The sequence below is a fragment of the Equus przewalskii genome, chromosome 12, assembly GCF_037783145.1.
Source record: "Equus przewalskii isolate Varuska chromosome 12, EquPr2, whole genome shotgun sequence".
Lineage (NCBI taxonomy): Eukaryota > Metazoa > Chordata > Mammalia > Perissodactyla > Equidae > Equus > Equus przewalskii.
In genome coordinates this window covers 24,331,803-24,355,355 of record NC_091842.1, presented here as the reverse complement: position 1 = coordinate 24,355,355, position 23,553 = coordinate 24,331,803, and the positions used below count along the sequence as shown (strand labels likewise).

The 23,553-nt window shown below is 45.3% G+C and overlaps 1 protein-coding gene across 2 annotated transcripts in view; it reads right to left on the bottom strand.

Annotated features, from left to right (window-relative positions):
• The window catches only part of COG7 (component of oligomeric golgi complex 7), an 81,148-nt gene that overhangs the window by 9,989 nt on the left and 47,606 nt on the right, over window positions 1–23,553 (bottom strand). Inside the window, exons 10-15 of one of the 2 annotated variants that reach the window (XM_070568314.1) lie at window positions 19,048–19,164; window positions 16,690–16,755; window positions 11,072–11,258; window positions 8,809–8,949; window positions 3,817–3,900; window positions 148–262 (exon numbers count right to left, since the gene is read on the bottom strand). In XM_070568314.1, the coding sequence (XP_070424415.1) occupies window positions 148–262; window positions 3,817–3,900; window positions 8,809–8,949; window positions 11,072–11,258; window positions 16,690–16,755; window positions 19,048–19,164 (710 nt within the window). The remainder of the gene's footprint in view (window positions 1–147; window positions 263–3,816; window positions 3,901–8,808; window positions 8,950–11,071; window positions 11,259–16,689; window positions 16,756–19,047; window positions 19,165–23,553) is intronic. The other variant, XM_070568315.1, reaches the window with a different exon arrangement.

The window sequence follows — 23,553 nt, the reverse complement described above, 5'->3', positions numbered from 1 at the left end:
AGGGAACTCCAATCCTCCCAGTCATTAGTTCATCCTCTGACAACTATCACAGTGGCAGTCCGGAGATGTGTGTGCTGAGGGTAAGGCGCTAAACTAAGCACGGCATGCATGGCGAGCCATAAGCCCTTTCCCGCAGGTCTCTCTCACCTTGCTCCGGAGGAAACGGCAGTTTTCCGGCATGCAATGCTAGCTCTAAGGCAGAGTCCTCCTGCGTCACAAACGGCTCGAGATTCAGGGGGAGGGACATGATATACTGCCCGATCTGAAACAAAAGAAAGTGCTTTCAGCCTGGCATGGATGTGTACAGGTAATTATGTCGTGCAGTACATCCGTGTGAAGGCAAATGGCGGACAGACAAAACTGCGAGACCTGGGGCAACCCAAGTCCGATCTTCCCAGTGTGTAGTAGGACTGTTACGGCAACAGCTTACAAACCAATGGAAGTTTGCGTGGAGATCACAGAGTCATCCTTCTCACTAATGGCCTCAGCATTTCCGGAATGCATTCAACGCCAGCTCTACCCCAAATGAGGTAATAGATACCGAAGTGCTTTGTAAAATTTAAAGCTTTGTGTAAATATCAGTTATTATCACTGTTCATAGACAAAAAACCAGTAAGCTGCTAATGTCAACAAGCACACAGCCAAGAAAGAATTTATATCCTGCCTTCTGTGTTTGGGTCCAGGTCTCTCCCTTCTAGGTGATTTAACCAGGAGAAGGAAGGAATTTTGTTGGGAAAAAAGACATTTATAATTATAAATTAATTTGGAAAGAAAACTATATTGTTTTCATAACATAAACTATGGAAAACAAAAACTGACAAAACCTTCTTAGCTGGTGGGGAATTGCAAAAGGTACGGTTACAAGACATTTGGGACGAGCCCACAAATAATAGTGTTTGTCATGTGTTTGTCAGATGCACATGACTGTCATCATGTATATATTTTAGACATCTATTTCAAGTACAACTCATAACTGTTTTGTGTTTTAAGGTAAGTATATGCTTTGTTTCAAAATACAGCTCACTTTCAGGTTACAACAACATAATATATTTTTTTAAAAAAGGTCTTTGAGGCTGTTGATGCTCTTTTTAGCTCCATATTCATTCCATACAACCATCTCGACATTGAGTTGATACTGCTTCTCCAAGCTGAAGGTCTGAGGACTATCAAAGTGAGATCTTCTCAGTCTGGCCTCACTCACACCTACACAGCGGCAGGCCCCTCTGAGAGTGTGGCGTCCAGAAGTGAGCGCAGACTCCAAAATCAACCCAGCCCAGAGGACTGCAGGAGAAGACACTCTCGTTTCCAAACACGTTGTGTAGTTTGGCTGCAGTAAGTCTAAACATCCTATGGTCCATGGAGCTAATAAAAAAATTGTTAGTTTGGTCTCCCTTTAAAGGGGTACACAGATGGCAAAATAAATTAAATCAGCATTTTTCCTTTCATTTACTTAGTATAATCTTTCACTCAAACCAGAGAAGTGGCGACTTACCTCACTAATAACAACCAACACTGTACATTTCAGCCTGAAAATGGCAACAAATTCATCATTTTTCCACAAGGTTGGAGGAAGAGAAGGGTGATTTCTGGAGCTCGAATTTCTCCATTCTAATTCCATTCAGCAAGCACTTCCTGAATACCTAGTACATGTAAAGACCCTGGGCATATTCCTGAGTTTGGTACATCTTTCATCTGTAGCCATAACCTTTTGGCTAAATCCACAGACCTAGTTTTACTTGAAATAAAGCATCATCATCATGACATCTTGCATCTTTGCTGTTTTTAATTTTTCAAAGCATTTTCTCCTATTTCACCCTTTATAATGCTCACACCGTTCTGTGTGGTGAGGGCATTCAGTAACAAGACAAACTGTCATTTAGGTACAAAATTTCAATAATAGGACCTCTCAAACTTCAATTAATTGGCCTTAGATTGTGGGGATCACTGTGGTTCCTAGACAGATTCCATGATTCCTGGTTTCTCTCAGAAGTTCTATATATATTTTTTGGAAATCAATGTGGAAAGGGATGTTTATGATCACACCTGTGGATAGTTGTCCACTATTCTCACATATTCAATAAATGCTCCTTGATATCCTGTTTGAGTAGCTCAATGACTCAAGAAAAATAAAAAGCTTTGTGGTCAGAAGGACTTGGGTTGTGTTCTGGCTCTACCATTGTGTCACCTTGGGCAATTTACTTAATCTGTCTGGACCTTGGTTTCATCATCTCTGAAATGAGGATTATCTCATACTTACTTCAAAGCTTCAAAGCGCTGTGGCGAGAATGAAATTGATACTGTGTGATACATATGTAAAGCGCCTGGTGTCCTAACAGAGCAGCTGCTGGATAAAGGGCTTCCCACCCAATTCCCATTCCTCAGAGCCTCGGGGCCTGCCTGTGAAACAGGACTCCTGCCAACCAGCTCACCGAGTTGTTGTTAACACAAAATTCTGTCTACACCGTGCACTATCTCACAGCATCGATAAAAGCCCAGCACCGTCCTTGCACACACTGCATGTTCAGTAACTGCTCCTTTCCCGAGTTCAGGTCATCAGCCCCCAGGACAGTATCCACAACTCAGGAGGGTCGCAGCAGGTGGGAAAGGGCCCTGGTCTGGAAGCTCACTCTAGCCATCCTTACTCCTCTACCTCTCAGTTTCTTCAACTTGAAAATCAATTCAACAACCTCTCAAGTCCCTCCAGCAACATCATTTCCTGAATTAACTTAGATTATAATGCATATGGACTAGATTCCAAAAATAAGATTATTCCATTGGTTGTAAAGACCAACCCACATCTTAACAGTTTCATCAGCACAGGATATTGGGTAATGTCCTGGAAAACAGAAGGAAAACGGTTGCTATTTTGGATTTGACGCTGCTCCCATTGAACAGAGCGCAGAATGCCTTCCATTCTACTTGCTAGCAGGATCACCACGCACATCTTCTGCCTATACAATATTTACTTTTAAAATCCCTTTGCATCTATTACGACAGAGTCATTCCTTACATAGGGGTGGGTTCTAAAGTGAGACAATGAGGCAGAAATTGTCTATCTCAAAATCACCCCCGAGAATCCCAGAAATCCCCCACAACATGCGGTACACACGACTGGGGTATATTCCTCCTCTCGAGTATTTCTTATGCACACTGACATTTCAGAGCAGCTGAGCTGGAGTGCAGGAAGGAACGAAAGGAAAGGCCATGTGCAGATGTCTGGGTGACTCTCAACTTCCAGGGGTGAAGGGAGAAGGAAGAAAGGACTCAAGCGCCCCTGCTCTTCTGCGGGGCTTATTCTGTTCTTTTTTAATGTTAAGCCTCTATAACTGCAATTCTTGTTAAGAGATTTATTTGCTGCTGTGAAATTAAATATGAGAGCACTCAGCACAGGGCCTGGCACACAGTAGGTGCTCACACAAAGTTTGCTGAATTTGACTTCACCCCTATACACACACTGTTCTCCTGAAAAGTCAGAGAGAAGAATCTGGCCATCTGCTTCTTGTTCTCCCAAGTCAGAATACCCTCCTGGACCCACGCTCGGATGCCCTCAGGTACCGGCTACACCTCATACTGGAGGGAGGGGGGAGGGGTGGGAACGTGTTAGGTTTTGCAATCAGCTTGTTTCATCAGCTGACTTCAGGAAATCAGCTGCATTTCCTGAAAATGCTGGATCTGGATGTAGATTACCCAAAAGCAAAGGTCCAGACAGCACTGATGCGATAATGACTGCTTTACTCAGAAGGGCCGGAATCAAAAGCCAGGGCGAGGTCTGAAATGTTATGACCACCATGGAGAAAACCGCAGAGAAGCTCTTACATGACTGATGTACTCGAGAGGGGTGAGACTGAACGTGGGCAGGTCATCGGTCAGGGTCTCTCCAATGCCGGCTGTGTTCCAGCTCTAGGGAGGGAGGAAGAGGAAGCGATCACTGTCATTGAAGCACAGGAAAGTACTACACGCCAGAAAATACACAAAGAACGCAGCCTTCTCAAAGGTGTCATCTTCGCTCAGAGATGGCCTTTGGAATCACCACCACTTGGCAGACCAGGGATGCCTCCTCTTTAAATCAGCACTTTGAAGCCTGCCACAGAGAACGGAATCCTTTCTCTCTCTCTGCGTTCCTGGAGATCCATAAAATAGCAACTCCCGCCTTCTCAACTGAACTATTTCATGGGAATCAATCCCTTTTGTTTATCTCATTCTGAACATGAAATGAAGAGAGCTAGATATCCTTTGGCCTGAGTTTCTCTACTGAGTAAGGCCATCAAGTAAAAAGCTGTTGGGTGCAGGGAGCCCCACAAACTCTTGGATCTTCAGGACTCCAAAGAGACTAGGACCCCTAAAATCCTCCACAGAGACCACATGTAAATCCCACATCTCTCAGGGGAGGCTTGGGAAGCCCTCTCCAGCTGCAGGGATATCCAAACCACTTTCACCACTCCTTCACTAGGCGAAAGCTGCTGCTTTCATCTCTACCTGGCTTCGGGACCCCCTTCTCATCTGATTCAGAGCCCAGAGGGAAAGGGAAAGGAGGGAGCCTACAAGCCCATCAGCGGCCCTTTGCCCTCTTCATGAGCCCTCTGTCTGGGGAGACTCCCAGCACCAAAATGTCTTCTTTTGCCATTTAAAGTGGCAACATCTGTGACACCACTGTGCGAGCCTTCTCGGAGTTCCCTACAGAGGGAGACCAGTCACCGGCACACAGGTAGTTACACACGTCCTGTTGCAGGGGCTCTCTGCAGCCACCTGATGCCCCACCTGGTTGCTTGATCCTTTAAGTAGCATTCCGGGAATGTAATGATCACATCCACCCCTGCACTTCTAGCCCAGGCCAAGCCTCAGCTGTCCTCCCCAGGCTCTCTGGCACCAACGCAGTTCTGTCAAATTTTCTTTGCTCTGGACGAGTTCTTTTCTCCCCCACCCCTGCCCCTACAGTTTGATAAACTTGTTCCAGCTTGAGAATCCTCTTCCATTTCAAAATGTCCTACTTGCTTTCAGTTAGCTCCCACCCCACTGAGAAGGAACGCTCCCATCATCCTCCGGTACCAAGTGCCCAGATGTATAGCACCTTGTGCTGGGCATTGTCAAGAGGAGACTAGGAAATTTAAGACGTGGTTCTTGCTCTCCAGAAGCCCCTTGGGGAACCAAGACCACCTGACACACTCTTACCCTGTAACCCCCACTCTTTCCCCTGCACACGCACGGGTGTGCATGCGCACGCATACACACACACACACGCAGACTTCCACCTCAAGAGTTTTCAGTGGCAGACGCAAGGTTTTATGCAATCAGAGTTCACAGGAGCAAGAGCTCAGGGTGACTAGGGAAGGGGCTGGCCACAGGACGCATGAGGTGTCAAGAGAGAAGGCTGGAAAGAGAAGATGTAGCTTTGAACTCTAGACTAAGGAAAGTCTTTATCTTCAAAAAATAAATTGAAAGGGAAACTGAGAGCGAAAGAGATGGAAGGGCAACCACAGTTCAAAAGAGACATGAAAGACTTCTCAATCTCAACGTGCAGAACTCATCTAGATCCTGATTCAAACAGTTATAATATGACATTCATAAGACAATTGGAAATTTGAACGCTGATTGATGGTATTAAGGAGTTATTTTTAATGTTCCTTTTTAGGGGTGATGATGGTATTGTGATTGCTTTTAGAGTTCTTCTATTTTAGGTAAGGAGGTATATATGAAACACGATGGCCAGGAGTTAGTTGTCATTGAAGCAGAGTGATGAGGACGTGGAGTTCATTATTTTCTTCTCTCTACTCTTACATATGTATGAAAATTTCCATAATAAAAAGTTTTAAAAACTAGATTATCATACTGGCCTTGGGAAGCCAGGTAAGGGTTTTGAATGGGGAGAGACAAAAATCAGAGCAACGCTTTATGAAGGTTAATGCAGCAACTCTGGAGGACTGAGGGTGAGGAGGCAGATGAAAAGCTCAAGAAACAGCTCAGAGATGATGAGAATCTGAACTAGGGCAGTGGCCACAGAAACAGATGGGAGACATACTGAAAAAGAAGGAACAATACAACTTGGTGGTAAAGTCATTGGCAAAGAGGGGTGCAGCAAGGAGCAGAGGTGGTGACGGTCAGCTAAGCAGAGATCGGGGAGGAGCAAGACCACGGGGCAGGACAGGAGCCAGGGCCCAGCTGTGGGGAAGACCAGCGCGACGGAGTGCATTCGAGGGACCAGCACTGTGGCTGGAGGCCCTGGGAAAGGCTTCAGAGAGGAGATGGGAGGAGTGATGGCAGCGGTGATCAGGTGAGGGGAGAGGGAAAGAAGAGCCAGAGTGGAGGAGTGGTCTTTGGAACAAGAGTGAGACAGAGTGCACCGAGTTAGGGAAGGGCTTAAACAGCAGACAGAGAAGGTGGACTTGAAGACGCCAATAGGGAAAAGCTGTAGGTTATTTTCCAATTGTTCAAAATTTATTTCAGCTTTCCTTTGAATGGGCTTTTCTACCCATCTGTCACCAGATAACACAGGTAAACTTCAATAATCTATTTTGAAATGGAATATAGTGTTGGTTAATATTCTTATAATATAAAAGGGCAATACAATTTGCTAGCAAACATTAAAAACAAACATTTAATGACCAGGGTTTAATTTTCAAATCCTTAAGGCGGAAGTGTTTGCCTTTGTATTGTGAGCTCTCAGGCCGGCGGAGAACTCCTCCTAATCCCCAAAGCCGCCTGCGCCCATTCCCAACAGCCAGGCGTGGTGGTGAGGCCTGGAGGAGATTAGAGCAACCAAGAGCCAGTCACACTAAGGAGCTCTGGAATGCAAAAGGAGAGGTGAAAAGGACAGGCAGGAAGCACCAAACCCGTTTCAATGTAGAACTAAGACGAAATAACTGGGAGAATTAAGGTTTCAGAACATAAGGTCAAGATACTAAGCTTTGACAAAATAAAAATAATTAAAGCAACCCAACCTGGAGGTTGGGGAAAGGAGATGAGAGATGGAAGGAATGCTAATCCCCTCATCCTTCAGAGCAGGTGAATCAATATTGTACCCATCTAAAATGGAAACGCAGTTAACAAAAACAATGACTCCAGTCTCTTAACAGTTTTCATAATCTCTTCTTCTTAATCTTGGAGAGATCTTCTGGGAACTAACACCTTTTGTGGGGAAGAAACTATTATCTCAAGTTCAACAATTCCTTTAGTTTCATTTAGTTTATCCTCTTTTTCTAGTTAAATTCAAATAAAATTTATATTGTATACACTTTGTTTTAAAAATAGCATGCGTAGCACAATTCCATTTCTCCTTGTGGATCTAATAACTACTGATGCTCGTCCAGCCTTCAATATGTGAGTGGGCAGGAAGTGACGTCTGGGATGACGAACACCATGTTTACATTTATACCAGGTCCCACATTTTTAGATGGTGTGATTTTGAAGGGATTTATTACTTTTTTCTTTGTACTTTCCTGTATTGCTGCATTTCTAAAAATGAAGATATGCAATTTTTATTTAAAAAAATTATCATTTCCCTTAAAAAATGAGAATCACAGAAAGGAAGAAAACCACCACTTATTAAGCATCTACTCTGTGGCACGTGCTGTGCTAAATTCTAGCATAATCAAAGTCTCATTTAATCCTCACATAGCTGCACAGTGAAAATGACCACATCCCCATTTTAAAGGTCAATGAGGCTCACAGAGGACTTGATAACCTCAGCCATGTGGTCCACTGAGACCACGGCACAGCTGACCGTCGTCGACATCACTCCTGCTACACTGTGACAGCAGTGGCTCTCCTCCAGCTTTACCTCCTCCCTGATCCGTTTATAACTGCAAAATCTGGTTGAAGTGGATCTCATGGCATTTTGCATGGAAAAATCATAATGAAAATCACAGAATTTCAGAGACAGAAAGAACCTTGAAATCATGTAGTTCAACCATGTCATTTTCTGGATGGAGATTCTGAGATCCAGAGACGGGCTCAGACAAGATCATACAAGTATGCTTTCCAGAGGGTAGCAGAAAGCGAAGAACTTGTAATTACACCACACGATTTCTTGTTGCTTCCTAAAAGGATCTCTTGGTTACTAAAGGCTCGTAACTAGATCTTCCCAAAAGACTATCTTTTAAAAAAGAGTGAAGCCAGAGAGACTCGAGGAGAAAGACTAACCAGGGGACTGTCCCAGGAATTCAAAAGGAAAGTGATGAGATCTGGACCCGGGGAGACAGAGCCAGTAGAGAAAATATTACTGACAGGCAATTCCTTGAAAAGGAGTCAGGACAACCAGAAAAGAGAGGAGGGTGAGAGGCAAGGAAAGTGAGATGCCAGGCAGAGCCAAACAGAAAACGCAACAAGGACATAAAAGAGCGGAACCCTTCAAACCTCCTCAAAAACACCAGAGCAAACCTAGTAAGGCACTCCCTGAGGAAAGTGCCAGAACCACCACTCCAGAAACGCTTGTGGCACAACCACAATTCAACTTCCCGAGACAGTTAGCTCCTCTGCCCTGCCCCAACATATCCAGTGGCACATCAGCTCCCTTACTTCTCCCTGAGAGGGCTATGCTGCTCCAAATGGCGAAAGTTAACTGAGCGACAGTACTAACCCCAAGAAACGGTCAGAAAATAAAATCTCAGTACCTACAATTAAGATAAGAAATTCTTGCTCAGCAATAAGTTGCAAGGGAACAGTGACTCTGAATGGTGGGAATTCTAGCCTAAGAAACTCAAAGTGGGCTCTTCCTAAAGCTCTTGGGGGGGGGGGGGGTGGTTAAGCCCATACTCAATATGCTTGAGAAGGAGGCAGGGCCCAGGGGCATCTCTGTGTCAGTGGAAAACTCACGTCCATCTTGGAAATGAGAAGGAGCTGCTGTTTGATGCGCAGGAAAACCGAATCAAAAGCCAGCTGGTGGGCCTGCTGGTTAAGACGAGTCAGGGCCGCCCGAGATGCAGACAGCAGGTTGTGGTTACTTGATCCTTTTTCCTAAGATAAGAAAATGCAAAAGACAGGTTGTTAGGCCCTGAATCCAATCACGGTATTAGCAAGTTAAACATTTTGAAAAGCCACTGAGAGAAAAATAGTGAGAGGGGTTTCCAAACCTGGCTGTGCCCCAGAACCCCCTGGGGAACATGCTGAATTATCTAGATACACAGGCTCTACTCCAGAACTACTGAATCAGAATCCAGCAGGGGGGCTGGCCCCGTGGCCGAGTGGTTAAGTTCGCGCGCTCCGCTGCAGGTGGCCCAGTGTTTCGTTGGTTCGAATCCTGGGCGCGGACATGGCACTGCTCATCAAACCACGCTGAGGCAGCGTCCCACATGCCACAACTAGAAGGACCCACAACGAAGAATATACAACTACGTACTGGGGGGCTTTGGGGAGAAAAAGGAAAAAAATAAAATCTTTAAAAAAAAAGAATCCAGCAGGGTTCTGGAACCTGGGAACCTATATTTTTAATTCACTTTCCCAGGTGATTCGGGTGCATTCTGAGCTAACATAAGCTCATGGATTCGCAGTTTAGGAAAAATTAACCTGTGACTGTCCCTCAGGGATAGAGGAGGAAGGAGAAAATGATCAGAAGTATCATGGATAAAGAAGAGTGATGGATAGAGCCCCGACTCCCAGTGAGGTCAGGTCATTTACACTCGGCTGCACTCCAGAGTATGTACAACCTGTGTGAGTCCCAAGGAATTCCAAACAGCCTGAGAAAACACAGAGATGGAAAATGTAACCTTAGTTTTGCTATGAACCGATAACAACAAACAGACATAAATCAGATTAGCAATAAAGATAAACAGAGTTGCTGTAACCTAGTCACAGAAGCATGGATGAATGAACTTGCAGAATTGCTTTAAGAAGTGTTTGTCAAGCTCAAAAGCAGCCAGCTGGTGGGCCAAGGTGCAGAGGGATGGGGGAGACCCTGCAAGGGCAATGCTGAGGCCTCAGACATGTGCAGAGGCACACTGTGCAGTCACCCCCATAGCTCAAGGCCTGTCAGGATCATTTTAGATTGTATTTAGTGCTATGGGAACAGTAATGTCTCCTCTGCCTATCACCAAGAGAGTAAGCTTCAAACTGGACCAGGGGGATAAGGGGATGATTCTGTAAAGGATGCTATTGCTCTCTTAGAACCCTGGGGCCATTCCCAGGGACATATGTGGCTTATTCCATGTGTTGGGAGGTTCACCTGTCCCTGGACCCCAAGGGGCCCAAAGTTCAAAGTCAAGGGCAGCTTTTTTCTTTTCTTTTTTTTTTAGGAAGATTAGCCCTGAGCTAACACATCTGCTGCCAATCCTCCTCTTTTTGCTGAGGAAGACTGGCCCCGAGCTAACATCTGTGCCCATCTTCCTATACTTTATATGTGGGACGCCTGCCACAGCATGGCTTGCCAAGTCGTGCCATGTCCCCACCCAGGATCTGAACTGGCGAACCCCGGGCTGCCGAAGCAGAAAGTGCAAACTTAACCGCTGCGCCTCGGGGCCGGCCCAAAGCGCAGCTTTACGGTAGACAAACTGAGAGTTTAAACTAAAGGAACACCCAGAAGGGAACACTTCTCCCCCGCGCTCGTGTTGCTATGTGGAGGCACTTGCAGTAGAGGGCTGCTCCTGGTTTCTCTCCACCCCGTCCCCCGCTGGGGAAGAGAAGCAACTTATCTGACTGCTGGGCTGGTGTCCTCCTCACAGCTTCTGGCCACCTGTAGGCACTACACGTTCTGGTCCCCTCTCTGCCACTCAGTAAAAGGGGACTGACCGTGCATACGAGCCAGGGGCTGTCCAGCTTTGCCCATCCCGTTGACAAGTTTAAGTCTGGAGTAAAATACAGTGAGCCCATTTGGCAGCAGACAGAAAGCCACACTCTCCAACCTACCTTTCATCAGTAATAAAGCTCTATTTGTCCAACTCCTACATCTATATTTCAATTGGTTCCAACCCAGTGTAGTTTATTAGCACCTTAAATCCCCAACATAAATGAGACAGAGATGTGGCAGCAGCGCATGCCACCGCCCAGGGCCCACACACATGGCCAGAAAGCTTGGCTCAGGGAAAGGGTGAGTGAGAAGGGAAAAGCTTTCATTTGCAAGAATGCCATCAGTCTGGTCCCATACCTTGAGGGTGTAAAGTATTTCCATTAAACTGGCATATTCAGCAGGGTTATCTTTCTGGAGGTAATTATATTCTTGCCACGGGTTCTTGGCAGAGCTCTTCTTGTCTGTCAAGATGCTATCCTGAAAACCGGTCAGGTTCCGAGGGCTGTAGGAGTCAGACAGATACTTCCCAGCTGTGGACAAAATCCTGTAATGAAAGTGATGACCATTATGCCCAGAGCTATTTGTATGGAACTTTCTTCTTGGAGCATTCAGGTTGCTCCTTACTAAATCCCAGGAAATCCTTATGAGGCAGATTGATTTAAGGTCCGTTTTATAAGGAAATGAAGACGTCCTTCATCATTTAGGCGTGAGCTGGACCTCAGATGCACAATAAACACTAGGCGTTTTTATGTCCTATTTAACACTCAAGCCACCAGAAGTCACCATCTTCCTGATATGACGTACAGCCTACCCAGGGCAGCTGTCAGTTGACCACAGCTGGAATACTGCACACTCTCTACTTAGACCTTTTTGCTATAGGAGCATCACTGTTCAGAAGAGTCAAAGCCATGCGGAGCCACCAGCACCTCTACTTGCAGAGGCGCTAGACTCAGCAGTGAGACAGCCGGTCCCTGGAGAACAGTGACAGCGGCTCACTGCATGCCCCCACCCACAGGGCTCACACTGGCAGGCACACCGGGTGTTTGTATTCATAGGCACTGTCAAGTTTACTTTCGTGGTTTACGTGCTATACAGAGATCTACTGAGAGAAGTTGGCAATTTCCAATTGCTCTGAGAGAGAAGTGCCTCGATGAGGTTCTACGTGATGATCAACCTCTAGTGCTGCTGGGGAAGCTGAGTCTCTCCTTCAAGAAGGAGGACCTCCCCCTGATGGATGGTGAAAATCTCCACTTATTCCTCAGCCCAACTCTACCTTCAGCCTACACATTTAAACGTGTACAGAATGATATGCACACACGTAACCAGGAGAATAGACATTAGGCTAACTCCCTGACCCCTCCTTCACTGTAATCTCTTACGAAAGAAACTGCTTTGGAAACGGCAGCTTTCAGGCTGCACTCACTTTTGCAAAAACAAATCCCATGAGTTGAAAGCTGCACTCACTTTTGCAAAAACAAATCCCATGAGTTTGTCAAGGAATGTCTGTATTTGCAAACAAATCCTGCAGACAGGGCCTTCCTCAGGAACCCTGGCCGAAACAAGAAGCCACCTGCCTCTGCCATTAAGATCAAGTTACACTTTTCCTTGTTGCTTCAGCCTATGGCTTAATCTTTTATCTTTTTAGTCTTTTGGGGCTTTTATCTGTCAAACTGTGGTCCGTCACTGCCACCATCTTACTTCCAAATCTTGGCCATTCCTTGTCTGGATCTCAGTAGCCTTCCCTTCCTCTAGTCCTTCCATGCTCCACTTAATCTGTCCTCCTAAGGGTTAACAGAATGATCTTTCCAAAATGCAAATCTGATTTTGTCTTTTTCTCAAAGATCCCTCAGTGCCCCCCAGATAGAACTAAAAATGTCTAGGCATGGCACCCTGGGCCCTCCATTGCTGGAGCCCTCCATATCCTTAAAAATGTTCCCTCTGCTCATGCCAAATGCCCCCCATCCCACACACCGTGGTTTCCACACTGGCATGCCTTGCTCACATTCTCCCTCGATTGAAATGCGCTCCCCTCATCTGTGCACCTGGGAGAATCCTACTTCTTCAAGGACTGGCCCCAGGGACTTCTCCCCTGCCACATCTTTCCTAACATGCCCCCCAGGCACTCAGTCTTCTGCTCCCATCAGCCTCTAACCTCTCTTATGGCCTCTATCACATGTTGTCTCATCTCTCTCCCACCAGATGGTGAGGATGAAACACAGAGTGGTCTTCATCTTTGAATTCCTGGCGCCTAGCACAGTGCCTGGCACCTGGCAGGTGCTCACTAATTATTTTTTGAATGATAGGTAACCCCGGCTCTTTGCCCTCTGGGAAGTCAGGTCTCCTTCGCAGGATTACTGCAATATGTGTCTCAGTCTCAGTCAGCTGGGGGAAAGTGGCATCAGTCTGCCAACCAAGCTGAAGAAAAATATTAAAGATTATAATTTAAATGTCAGAACAGTGTGCTGTACAATAAAAACCCAATCTAATATTTAAAAAATGTCAGAATAAATATAACTACAAGGATCTAATGGCATCTCTCCCCTAGCCTCGTCTTCACCCAGACAGACACCATTTGACGATCTAATCATTAGAAGCTAACTTCCTACTATATTTACTAGTACTGTGAACTAAATGATACTGAAATAAACACTTGATTCTTCATTCATCAAAGAAACATCTTCTCATCATTATAATGAGCTCTGAGCTAGGTCCTGGGGATATCAGTCTATGACCTCAAGAAGCTCAGAGATGAACGGGGGAATCCAACATGTGCCAATGTGCCAACTGCTGTGCCAGGAGAATACAGTAAGGATGCGCAGGGGAGGACAAACATTACAATTCCATCTATTTCCTCAACTCATTTCCTTTCCACGAAAAGGTGTTAACCACTCCTCAGCCATGGAAACTTGTAAATGTATACTGGATTGCCCAAACCTGACTGTCCCATTGAACTGGCCCACTAAGACCTTATCCTGCTAAAAATACCACTATTCTGAAAGTAAGCGGTGGCCACCATGAAGGTACAGAGGAGCCAGGGCAATCTGCATGTATCTCACCCAGCTCGCCCAGTAAAAGAGAAATCCCTCAGGTGACACCCAACTCGGCCCTGCTTTACTCATCCCATAAAACACAAAATGATCCCCTTCTGTGAGGAGCTGATCTTAAGAGCCTGACAGCCAATGTCATTCTTGGTGCTGAAGTAACCTGGAGCATTTCGAGCTATTGCCTCTGCCACCCAGGGGGAGTGGTCCTTGGTAGGAGTCTGGGTTCTGCGGGTGAAGTTTATGGGGAGATAAGATAAGCTTTATAGGCAGTTGCCACACGAGTGGCCTCCCTGATGGGAACACAGATGGTGACTCTTTTTCCTTGCCAGGCTCAGTGCTTCCAGAATGACATCACCTCTTAAAGAGGCTCCTCTAGATACACCCAGTCTGTTCTCATCTGATGCCAAAGTTTGGGCCAGGCCTGTAGCCTCTCTGGGCTGAAAAATGCACTTAGAGGGGCTCGTCCTTTATCTGTCAGGTCCCTGTTCATCTTGCTAACCAGATCCTTCTTCACTCTTTAAAATGTACTATTTGTCTTCATTAAAAGATTAAGGAAAGTCTGTATGCTCTGATATGAAAAGATCTCTGACATATATATATAGGCAGAGAAACCCAAGTCTAAGGACAGATGCTAATCTGTGAGAAAGGACAGTGTGGTGGGTGACACTCACACACTCTGGATAACTCAGCTGATGTTCGGGTTCAAATCACTGCCTCATAGCTGTATCACCTCAGACACAGCTATTTCTGCAAATAATTTCTTTTACTTAAAAAGTTATTACCTGTGCCAAATTCTATGCCTCAATGTCCCTTCATCGGTAAATGGGGGTAAGAACAGTACCTACTTCTCTGGCCACTGGGAGGATTAATAGCCAATTCATGCAAAGTCCTTAATGCAGGGCTCAATGAACGTCACAAAGTAGGGGGTGGGGGAGCCGTTAACAACGTTTCTCCTGGAGAGAAGAATTTTTGGGGTGAGTAGATCTTCAGTTTTCATTTTGTATACTCGTGAACTGTTTTAATTTTTGCAAGGTGCTAGGGCCAGGCAGTAATTACTACTATAATTAAGAAAAGAAGGGGAAAATAAAATCTTTAAAAAAAAAAAAAATTGAGCCGGCCCCGTAGCCGAGTGGTTAAGTTCACGCGCTCCGCTTCAGTGGCCCAGGGGTTTGGATCCTGGGCACGGTCATGGCACCACTCATCAAGCCATGCTGAGGGGGCATCCCACATGCCACAACTAGAAGGACCCACAACTAAAAATAGACAACTATGTACTGGGGGCTTTGGGAAGAAGAAGTAAAAATAAAAGCTTTAAGAAAAGAAGGGGCCGGCCTGGTGGTGTAGTGGTTAAGTTTGCGCACTCTGCTTTGGTGACCTGGGGTTTGTGGGTTCAGATCCTGGGTGTGGACATGGCACCGCTCATCAAGCCATGCTGTGGCAGCATCCCACATACAAAATGGAGGAAGACTGCCACAGATGTTAGCTTAGCAACAATCTTCCTCAAGCAAAAAGAGGAGGATTGGCAACAGATGTTAGCTCAGGGCCAATCTTCTTCACCAAAAAAAAAAGAAAGAAAGAAAGAAAAGAATAATCTACATGCCTTTCTTTTACATATATAAATGTTAAATTTTCACCTCTTTCTAGAAGTCCTCCATGAACCCAGACCTACTCACCCCTCTATCACAGGCTCCCTTCACCACGGGTGCAAGTGTACAGGGGAGCACAGGTGTGGGTCAGGGGAACAGGTGGGAGGGGGCATTTAGTTCATCATTTATACTATTTACACACATTCCATTGTATGCCTGTGGTGCTTCAGTTTTATTCATTCCAGGACGTCACACAATTTCTGTGCTAGGCCATTCGGGAGTTATGAACAGCAACAGCCGCCCATTCTATCCCACTGCAAGACTTTCCCCATAACAAGAACCATGGTGAAAAATCTTGGGACTTGAAGACAATCCGTGGGTTCAGAAACGAAAGAAGACAAAGAGTGGTGAGAAGAAGAAATGGCCAACTCAGAGCACTGACTCCATGGCCCGGTCTGACCTCTGACCTCTGACCTCCTTCCTTGGCAACTCATCCCTCTCTCCCATCTGGTCCCCTAAAGCCTCAGTTTTCATTTCACTTTGTGCCACTGCCAGAAATTCCCTCCTGCAGAGAGTACTGGAGGACAATCAAGAATCATCCCAGAGAAGGGTGAAGGGACTGCTGCCAGCCCCTCACACCACCCTGTGAGACACACGTCTCCAGCAGCTCCTGGAGAAGAGGGAGCTCAGCTGGACCAAGGGAATGAGAGATTTAGCTGAAAGGAAGAAAGGAGGAAATGCGGGAGACTAGAGTGCTTTGAGGGGCAAACTGTTCTGAAAGGGGCCCCTTCAGAGCAATGGAAAGCCCTGGCAGCCATCAGAATAGAGAAAGGGGGCAGAAAGGACTTTTCCCAGGGCCAACCCCAGAAACCCTCCTTTGACACACGCTCCCTTGGACAACAGAGAATTCTGCCGCAGGACCCAGGGGGCAGGCTGGCTGGGTTCATCCCGACTCTGTGGGCTGGCCCAGGAGACTTCACCACCACATATAATGCCGTTTCTATGGGGAAATTTATTTCGGTCCCAGTAACTGACTTGCAAACAAGCAGTGGGAACCCAGCCCATTCATAATTTGGAGACAAGATGTACTATTTCCTCCTTTAGGCTGAAACTTCCATCTCTAACCAAAATTATATGACCATTGCCAAGTAGGTCAGAGCCTTGCCCTTTTTAGGTGCTCAATAAATGTTTAATGATGACAATAATGACACCTCCTATCTAGGTACAGACAGCCTCGAGCTCTGTGGCTTTCAGATTTGACCATACGCTGTCACTGCTGTGCCGGGTACTGTAACGAGGTCTTCCCGATGGAGAACCCAGCGACTCGCCCACAGCTGCCTCCTACCTGTTTGCTAGCTGCTGCTCGAAGTCCCCACATTGCCTCAAGAGCTCTCCACAGGTGGCTATTATCCTAAACAAAACAGAAAGCACTTCAGGCTCAAGCATCTGGAATGCCTACGTTTATAGGACAAACACTGTCTCATTCATAAAAATTCTAACTATTCACTCCTTTTGGTGGTGTGCTGGGTTCTGGGAGAGCAGTTAACCACTTGATGGCCTGCCTGAAATGTTCCATTAATCAGTAATTAATGTAAAAAGTAAACGCTAGTCCCTTCATGTCACAGGCCTCTCTGCTGTGAATCACAGTTCTATCCAACACGATCTCAAATAATTTTACACTTCCAAAATACAGAGGTGCTTTTGGGCTTTGTCCTTGGGAAAAGGGGTTGGAAATACCATGTATCTAAAATTTAAAAACCAAAATTCATTACTTAATATTTGTTAGATGTCTGCTATTTGCTAGGCATAGAAAAGAAAACTGTTTTGATATTAGAATTCTTTCTTTCTCTGATCACATGAAAGGCGGACGAGGATTAATCCATTTGTTTCTCAGAGATAAGCCTGAATGGTCATCATATCTGTATTTAATAATCCTTTAATTTTCAAGTAATTTTACGCTAGGCCTCAAATTCCAGTTACTGCGTCCTTCAACACCAAACTATAATGTCAGGACAAATCCAAGGATTAAAAACATCTTAAGTCTAGTTAACTTTTAACTTTCTCTAAAAGTGCCAATCATCACTAGAGTATCTAGGCATTCCATCATAAGAAAGGTTTATGAGAAAGTGAAATATTTCACTCACCTCCGGTACAACAGAGCAAGCTTGTGCATAGCATTTTCTAGTATACAACGTCAGCACAGATGATAGGGGATATAGTTAGCATCTAGAACATTAAATTTCATCAAAAAAATAAAATTCCAGGGGCCGGCCCCGCGGCCGAGTGGTTAAGTTCCTGCACTCTACTTCAGCAGCCCAGGCTTTTGCTGGTTCGAATCCTGGGCATGGACATGGCACCGCTTGTCAAGCCATGCTGAGGCGGCATCCCACATGCCACAACTAGAAGGACCCACAACTAAAAAAATACACAACTATGTACCGGGGGGCTGTGGGAGAAAAAGGAAAAATAAAATCTTTAAAATAAATAAATAGTAAAAGTCCAGATCAGATCCCATAAGGATACTCCAAATGGTCCTGGGAGGTCCTGGATTTACCCTAATTAAAGACAGCCTTCAGAGGGTCTGATCTGCCCTGGCATGGGCCAGTGCATTGAGACCTGCACGCGTCATGGGTACCCTGCACACACCACCTACGCCAGGAGTCAGGCAAGAGATGTAAGTGGGTGAGGAACAGCTTCTCTTTTCAGAATGTATATCCATGAAGAATCGTTTTAAGGAAAAGAAATTTCTAGACTGCTTTTCATCTCAGCCTAATAGTATAGTTGTTAGACCACATGGGAGTAGGAGAGCCACAGCGCCCAGAGAGCATATACCCACCCAGTCTACCGTGCACTTTGGCTACCAGCCCTAGTGGGTCATGGCCTGAGACAATGTGGGCCCAGAGCTTCCAATTTTTAAGTGATGTTAGAAATCTGGATTATGCTAAATCTGGTTTAAATGTTGGTAACTAAGCCAAAATTTTTTAAATGCTGTGATCAAATAAACATGTCCATAGGTCAGATCTGGCCACAGGCCAGGAGCCTGTGCTCTCTGACTACACATATCAAGAGGCAAACTTCTCAGGCCACTGCTTTTCACACTCCCACCAGACCTCAGGGCTTAGGGCAACAGGGTATCTACCTATTGGCCCACTGGTCACACAGGCGACCCCAGAATCTGGCTGTCAACAACCACTTGGGAAGGTGACCTCAGTGCCTTTCTTGGAACTCATACACGGCCCTTTCCAGGCCAACAGGACTGTCTCACTGCTCGGGACAATGTGTTCAGATCCAGACAGAGGACTGAATCAGCTGTGCAGCTTCTAAAATATAAGCTCTAAGTTACTTCAGGTCTGTAAAAACTACAGGCCAAGGGGGGAAAAATAACCCAAATATGAAAAATTTAAGTCACCAAAAAAGATGAGGAGTTCATAAAGAACTTTTAAAAATATTTTAAGAGCCAGAAGGGTCTTTTTGGCGTCTGGTTTGGTTTTTTGTTTATTGGCTTATTTTTAGATTCTAGAGTATTTGCTTTAAAAAAAAAAGGCAGTAAAAGGAAAAAAATGAACCCCTTACAAACACATTTATCATTTTTACGTACTCTGTTGTGCATGTTTACAAACACATTTATCATTTTTACGTACTCTGCTGTGCATGTTTACTCTTACTACATTACGCACATGCTTCAGTTACAGCCCCGCTTTACCTAATGGAGTTCTGAAAAGCCGTCCAATCTTCTTGAAAGAGGGAGTTGGGCGGAATGCCATCCAGCTTGCACTTCTTTCGTATTGAGTGCAGAGTACTGGTGAAATCAGACACATACCTACGGGGAAAGACAAAAAATGACAGGCGTGCCGTCATAAACTCCTCAGACCTAAAGACACTTGGAAATACAGCTTTGGACAAACTGCTAATGACCTTGAGAGTGCCTTTAGCGGCTCCTACCGAGGGGTGAGACTACTTATAAAACCTCTAACCATAAAAAGGTCTTCTCTGTGTGGCAAGACCTCTTTTTTCACCTGGCAGAGCAGCTTTAAGAGAGATGCTCAAGATGAGGGGGAAGGGGGTGGCCACTAAGACTGAGACTCTGGTGACCAACCAGGTAGGAGATAACACTGGTAAATTACTCCCTCATCCTAACAGATGCATTTCTTTGGAAGCTGGTTCAAAGAACTGTTTGAAAACATCATGGTCCCACTATAATACCCAACTGTCACCTGAGATACTATAAGGCAGTTCACTGATACCCAGGGTACTTCTGCAGCATCCTAATCCCCCAAATTTAGATTAAACAGCCAAGCTCCATGGCAGCCAAGAGCCCGACTTTAAGGGCACAGGAGCATGAAACTGGATTCAGCGCCCAAAACCCTCCCTCACAGACTGTGCTGCTTGCTCCAGCTGTACACCACATACCTTCCTTCACAGCACCCAACACAAGTATAATTGAACAGCCTCTTTAATGTATGCCTTTCTTATTCCTTGCTGTCCCTAGAGCAGAAGCTCTGGGAGAACAGCTCCCAATCATCCCCAGGAATCAGAACAGGACTGAGCGTGAAGGAGACAGCCAGAAATAGTCCTGAATGAACGAAAGGCTTGCACTGCAGTCTTGGGCAAGTACCGAGGTGTTCTGGGGCCTCAGTTTCCTCAGCCTTAAAACAGACTTAATGATGTCTTTTATATTGCTTCGCAGAGTTGTCATGATGATAAAACGAAATAGATGAAATAATACACACAAAAGTTCTCTGAAAAGTACAAAACGAAAGATGGCGTGGCAGGTATTGTTTTTAAGGATGTACAGTTCTTGGAACATGAACAAATAAGTGCATGTCCTTGGGAGGGTGTGGTAAGAAGGACAAAGGTGGAGGGTCATGTTCTCTGGAAGCCAAGAGCCTCCCTGAAAACCTATGACGTGTGTGTACATCACAAAGGCTTTCCCTCTCTCCCTTCGCAAACCATAAGCTCTAAGTGAGGCAAGTGGAATGTGATGAGCCACGACACCACCCTGAGGAATAAGTCTGTGTGGTGGAGGGAGAGGCCATTCAAAGAACCAAGTTGAAGAAACTGCTCCAGACCACTCCACTAACTACAAATGATACTGCTGCTCCCTTGACACAGGACTTAGGCTTTAAAGGGGAAAGCTACAAAACCAAAATTCCAACGACAGCACCTTTCCTTTGTACCAAGAGAGGTGACAGCTTTCTGGGGGAATTAGTCCTTGGGGGAGGGCGAGGGGCCTCAAAGACAAATTGACCAGAAAACATTGGGGAACATAACAGTGCTTTAGCTGTAGGAAGTTAAACAACTGTGTCACCACCCTGCAAATACGACAAACGTATGAGAAGGATGGACCATCCAACAGCGCACGTGCTCTGCACAAGCTCACACGACAGAGCTCCCCGGGATGGCAAGCAGGACCCAAGCACTTGGCTGGGAGGGGAGGCTTGTTTGGCCACAGTGTGTATCACAGGTGATGTGCATGGCATCACATTTTATCACATTTGTCCCCAAACCTTCAATTCTCTCTCACAATAAACGTTTCCAAGTGTCTCTACCATGTGAGAACCTCTGTGTTAGGGGCTTTAATTACAGGTTTTCACTTAATATTCACAACCACCATGGAAAGAAGGTATTATCATCGGCAGTTTACTCAAAGCAAAGATCGCCAAGTCTCAGAGAGGAGCACCAACCCACCCAAGGTGCCAACTAGTAAGTGTCAGAGCCAGGATCTGAGCCCAGGGGGCTCTGCCTCCAGAGCCCACACTCCCCTCACAGCTATAAAGCCCCCAACTGCATAACACCTTGTCAGCTGCTATCTTCTGCGGCTTCAGCCTAGTTCAAGCTAGGCGCGTCTCCTCCTGCCTGCCCTGTGCGCCCCACCCCCCCTGCCCCTGCCTGCCTTAACGCCCTCCCCAACCCTTCCCCTCTACTGAACAACGTCCCATTTGGACCCTGCTCAAGTTAGCTCCACGCTACCTTCCCTGACTGATTTTATAAACATCAGCTGTTGTGGTAGCTTCAAAATCTTCCCTTCTAAAGCAGGGGACCTGGTTTCATCATACAGCCTTTCGTACAGTTTGGATTTTTAATATGGATTTGTATTATTGTTAAAAATGAAGTGATCAAAATAACCAAGAGAAGAAGTAAAAGTAAACATGTCACTAACAAGAGCTGGGAGAAGCAGGTGATAAGAGCACTAGCCTTAAGTAAGCTCAGCTCCTCACCTTTCAGAGCTGAAAGTCAAGATATAATAAAGTTGATAAATAGAAAATCTTTAAAGTATGGAGGGAAGATTAGAAGACTAAAAGCAAAATGTTAAAAACTGAGTATCTCTCAGGAGAAGGACTAAGGGTGGGTAGGAAGGGAGGCAGACTTCCCCTTTTTTACACCTTTCTGTATTTAAAAAAATTATTTCTGAAAGCATTATTTTTGTTATTTTATAATAAAATGTTTAGATCTCAAAAAATTTTTTTCCATCCAGAAATCCTGGTTGGTGGCAGAGAGAAACAGGTCATTTTTATTTGATTCAAATTGTTGCTGGAGTTTCTCTTTCTATGGGAACACATCTGGGCTCATCCGATCACACCTCCGTCTGTGAGCAGGGCAGCCCTTACCGCCCACACTGTGAGCTGCCCTCAGGAGGTGCTGACCGGACCTCAGCACCAAGGACCCCCAGAGCTTACAGGGGCATGCTCAGTATTTCTGGAATGACAAGAGCTCCCTAAACTTACTACAGCAAAATAGCATTCAGTTCAATCAAAGGAATTTCTTGAGACTCAAGGCAACTTCATTCTAGAACAAGCTACCAAGGGAAGGCCTCTTGGAGAGCCTAAGAATGTATGTGTCTACAAGCCAAAGACTGGAGCATCTAACCTCCTGAGGGCCCTCACACCTCAATCGCACAGGTCAAAGAATCTAGCCTTATACTGCTTTCTCTCCTTTTTTCTAACTAAACTTAACTTTAGTTTCCCCTTCTTCTTTCTTTTGACAACCTTATTGTGATATAATTCACATACTACACAATTCACTCACGTAAAGAGACAATTCAGTGTTTTTTAGTGTAGCTATAGAGTTGTACAACCATCACCACAATCAACTTTAGAACATTTCACCACCCCAAAAAAGAAACCCCATACCTTTCAGCAGCCATTCCTCATCTCCTCAAATGCTCCCCTCTCCCCAGACCTAAGCAAGCACTCACCTATTTTCTGTCTCTATAGGTTTGCCTGTTCTGGACATTTTGATAGATGAAATCATAATACCATGTGATCTTTCGTGTCGGGCTTCTTTAACTTAGCATGATATTCACAAGAAATATGTGAATTTATGTTCCTTTTTTAAAAAAATCAGACAACAACAAATAAAGCTAAATCCCCGATGATCACCATCTTAGCCTTTCCCCAACTCTCCACAGACAACCAGTGTCTGGAGTTTGTGGCCCAGCCTTCCACATCAGAGCTCAGCAAACTTCTTCCGTTAAGGTCCAGATATTTTGGGCTTTGAGAATCACAAAGTCCCTGTCCCAACTACTCAACTCTACCTTCACAGTGCGAAGGAGTCACTGGCCACAGGTACGTAGGGGCATGGCTGTGCTCCAAGAAAACTTTCCTTACAAAAATAGAAAGCAGGCCAGATTTGGCTCATGGGCTAGAGTTTGCTGACTCCTATTCTGTAGGAATATATAGTTCATTTTAAAGTCCTAGAAAAGATCTAGAACAAGGGTTGGCACTCCTGGCTTTGTGTAAATGAAGTTTTACTGGAACACAGCCACACCCATTCATTTACGTGTTGTCTACAGTTGCTTTTGTGCTGCTAAAGCAGACTGCTCCGAAAGTCTCCACTGGCCGTCAGGCCCACAAAGCCTAAAATACTTACCCTTCAGCCCTTTGCAGAAAAAGTTTGCTGAATGCTGCTACAGAAAATATACCCTATTTTTTTGTACGCTTTTTTTACATACTGTATGAGACTCCATATATTATTCTGCAACTTGTTTTTATTCCCTCAACAATATCTTTTTGAGATCTATCCACGTTGATATGTGTGATCTAATTAACACCTTAACTGCCGCATAGAGTTCCCTTGTATGAATAGACCATATCTTAGTCAGCCATTTCCAAACTGACAGACATTCAGCTTGCTTTAGTGCTCCACCGTTAGAAACAGTGCTCCACGAACATCCGTGGGCACGCCCCCTTGGGCTCAGCTGCAAGTGCTT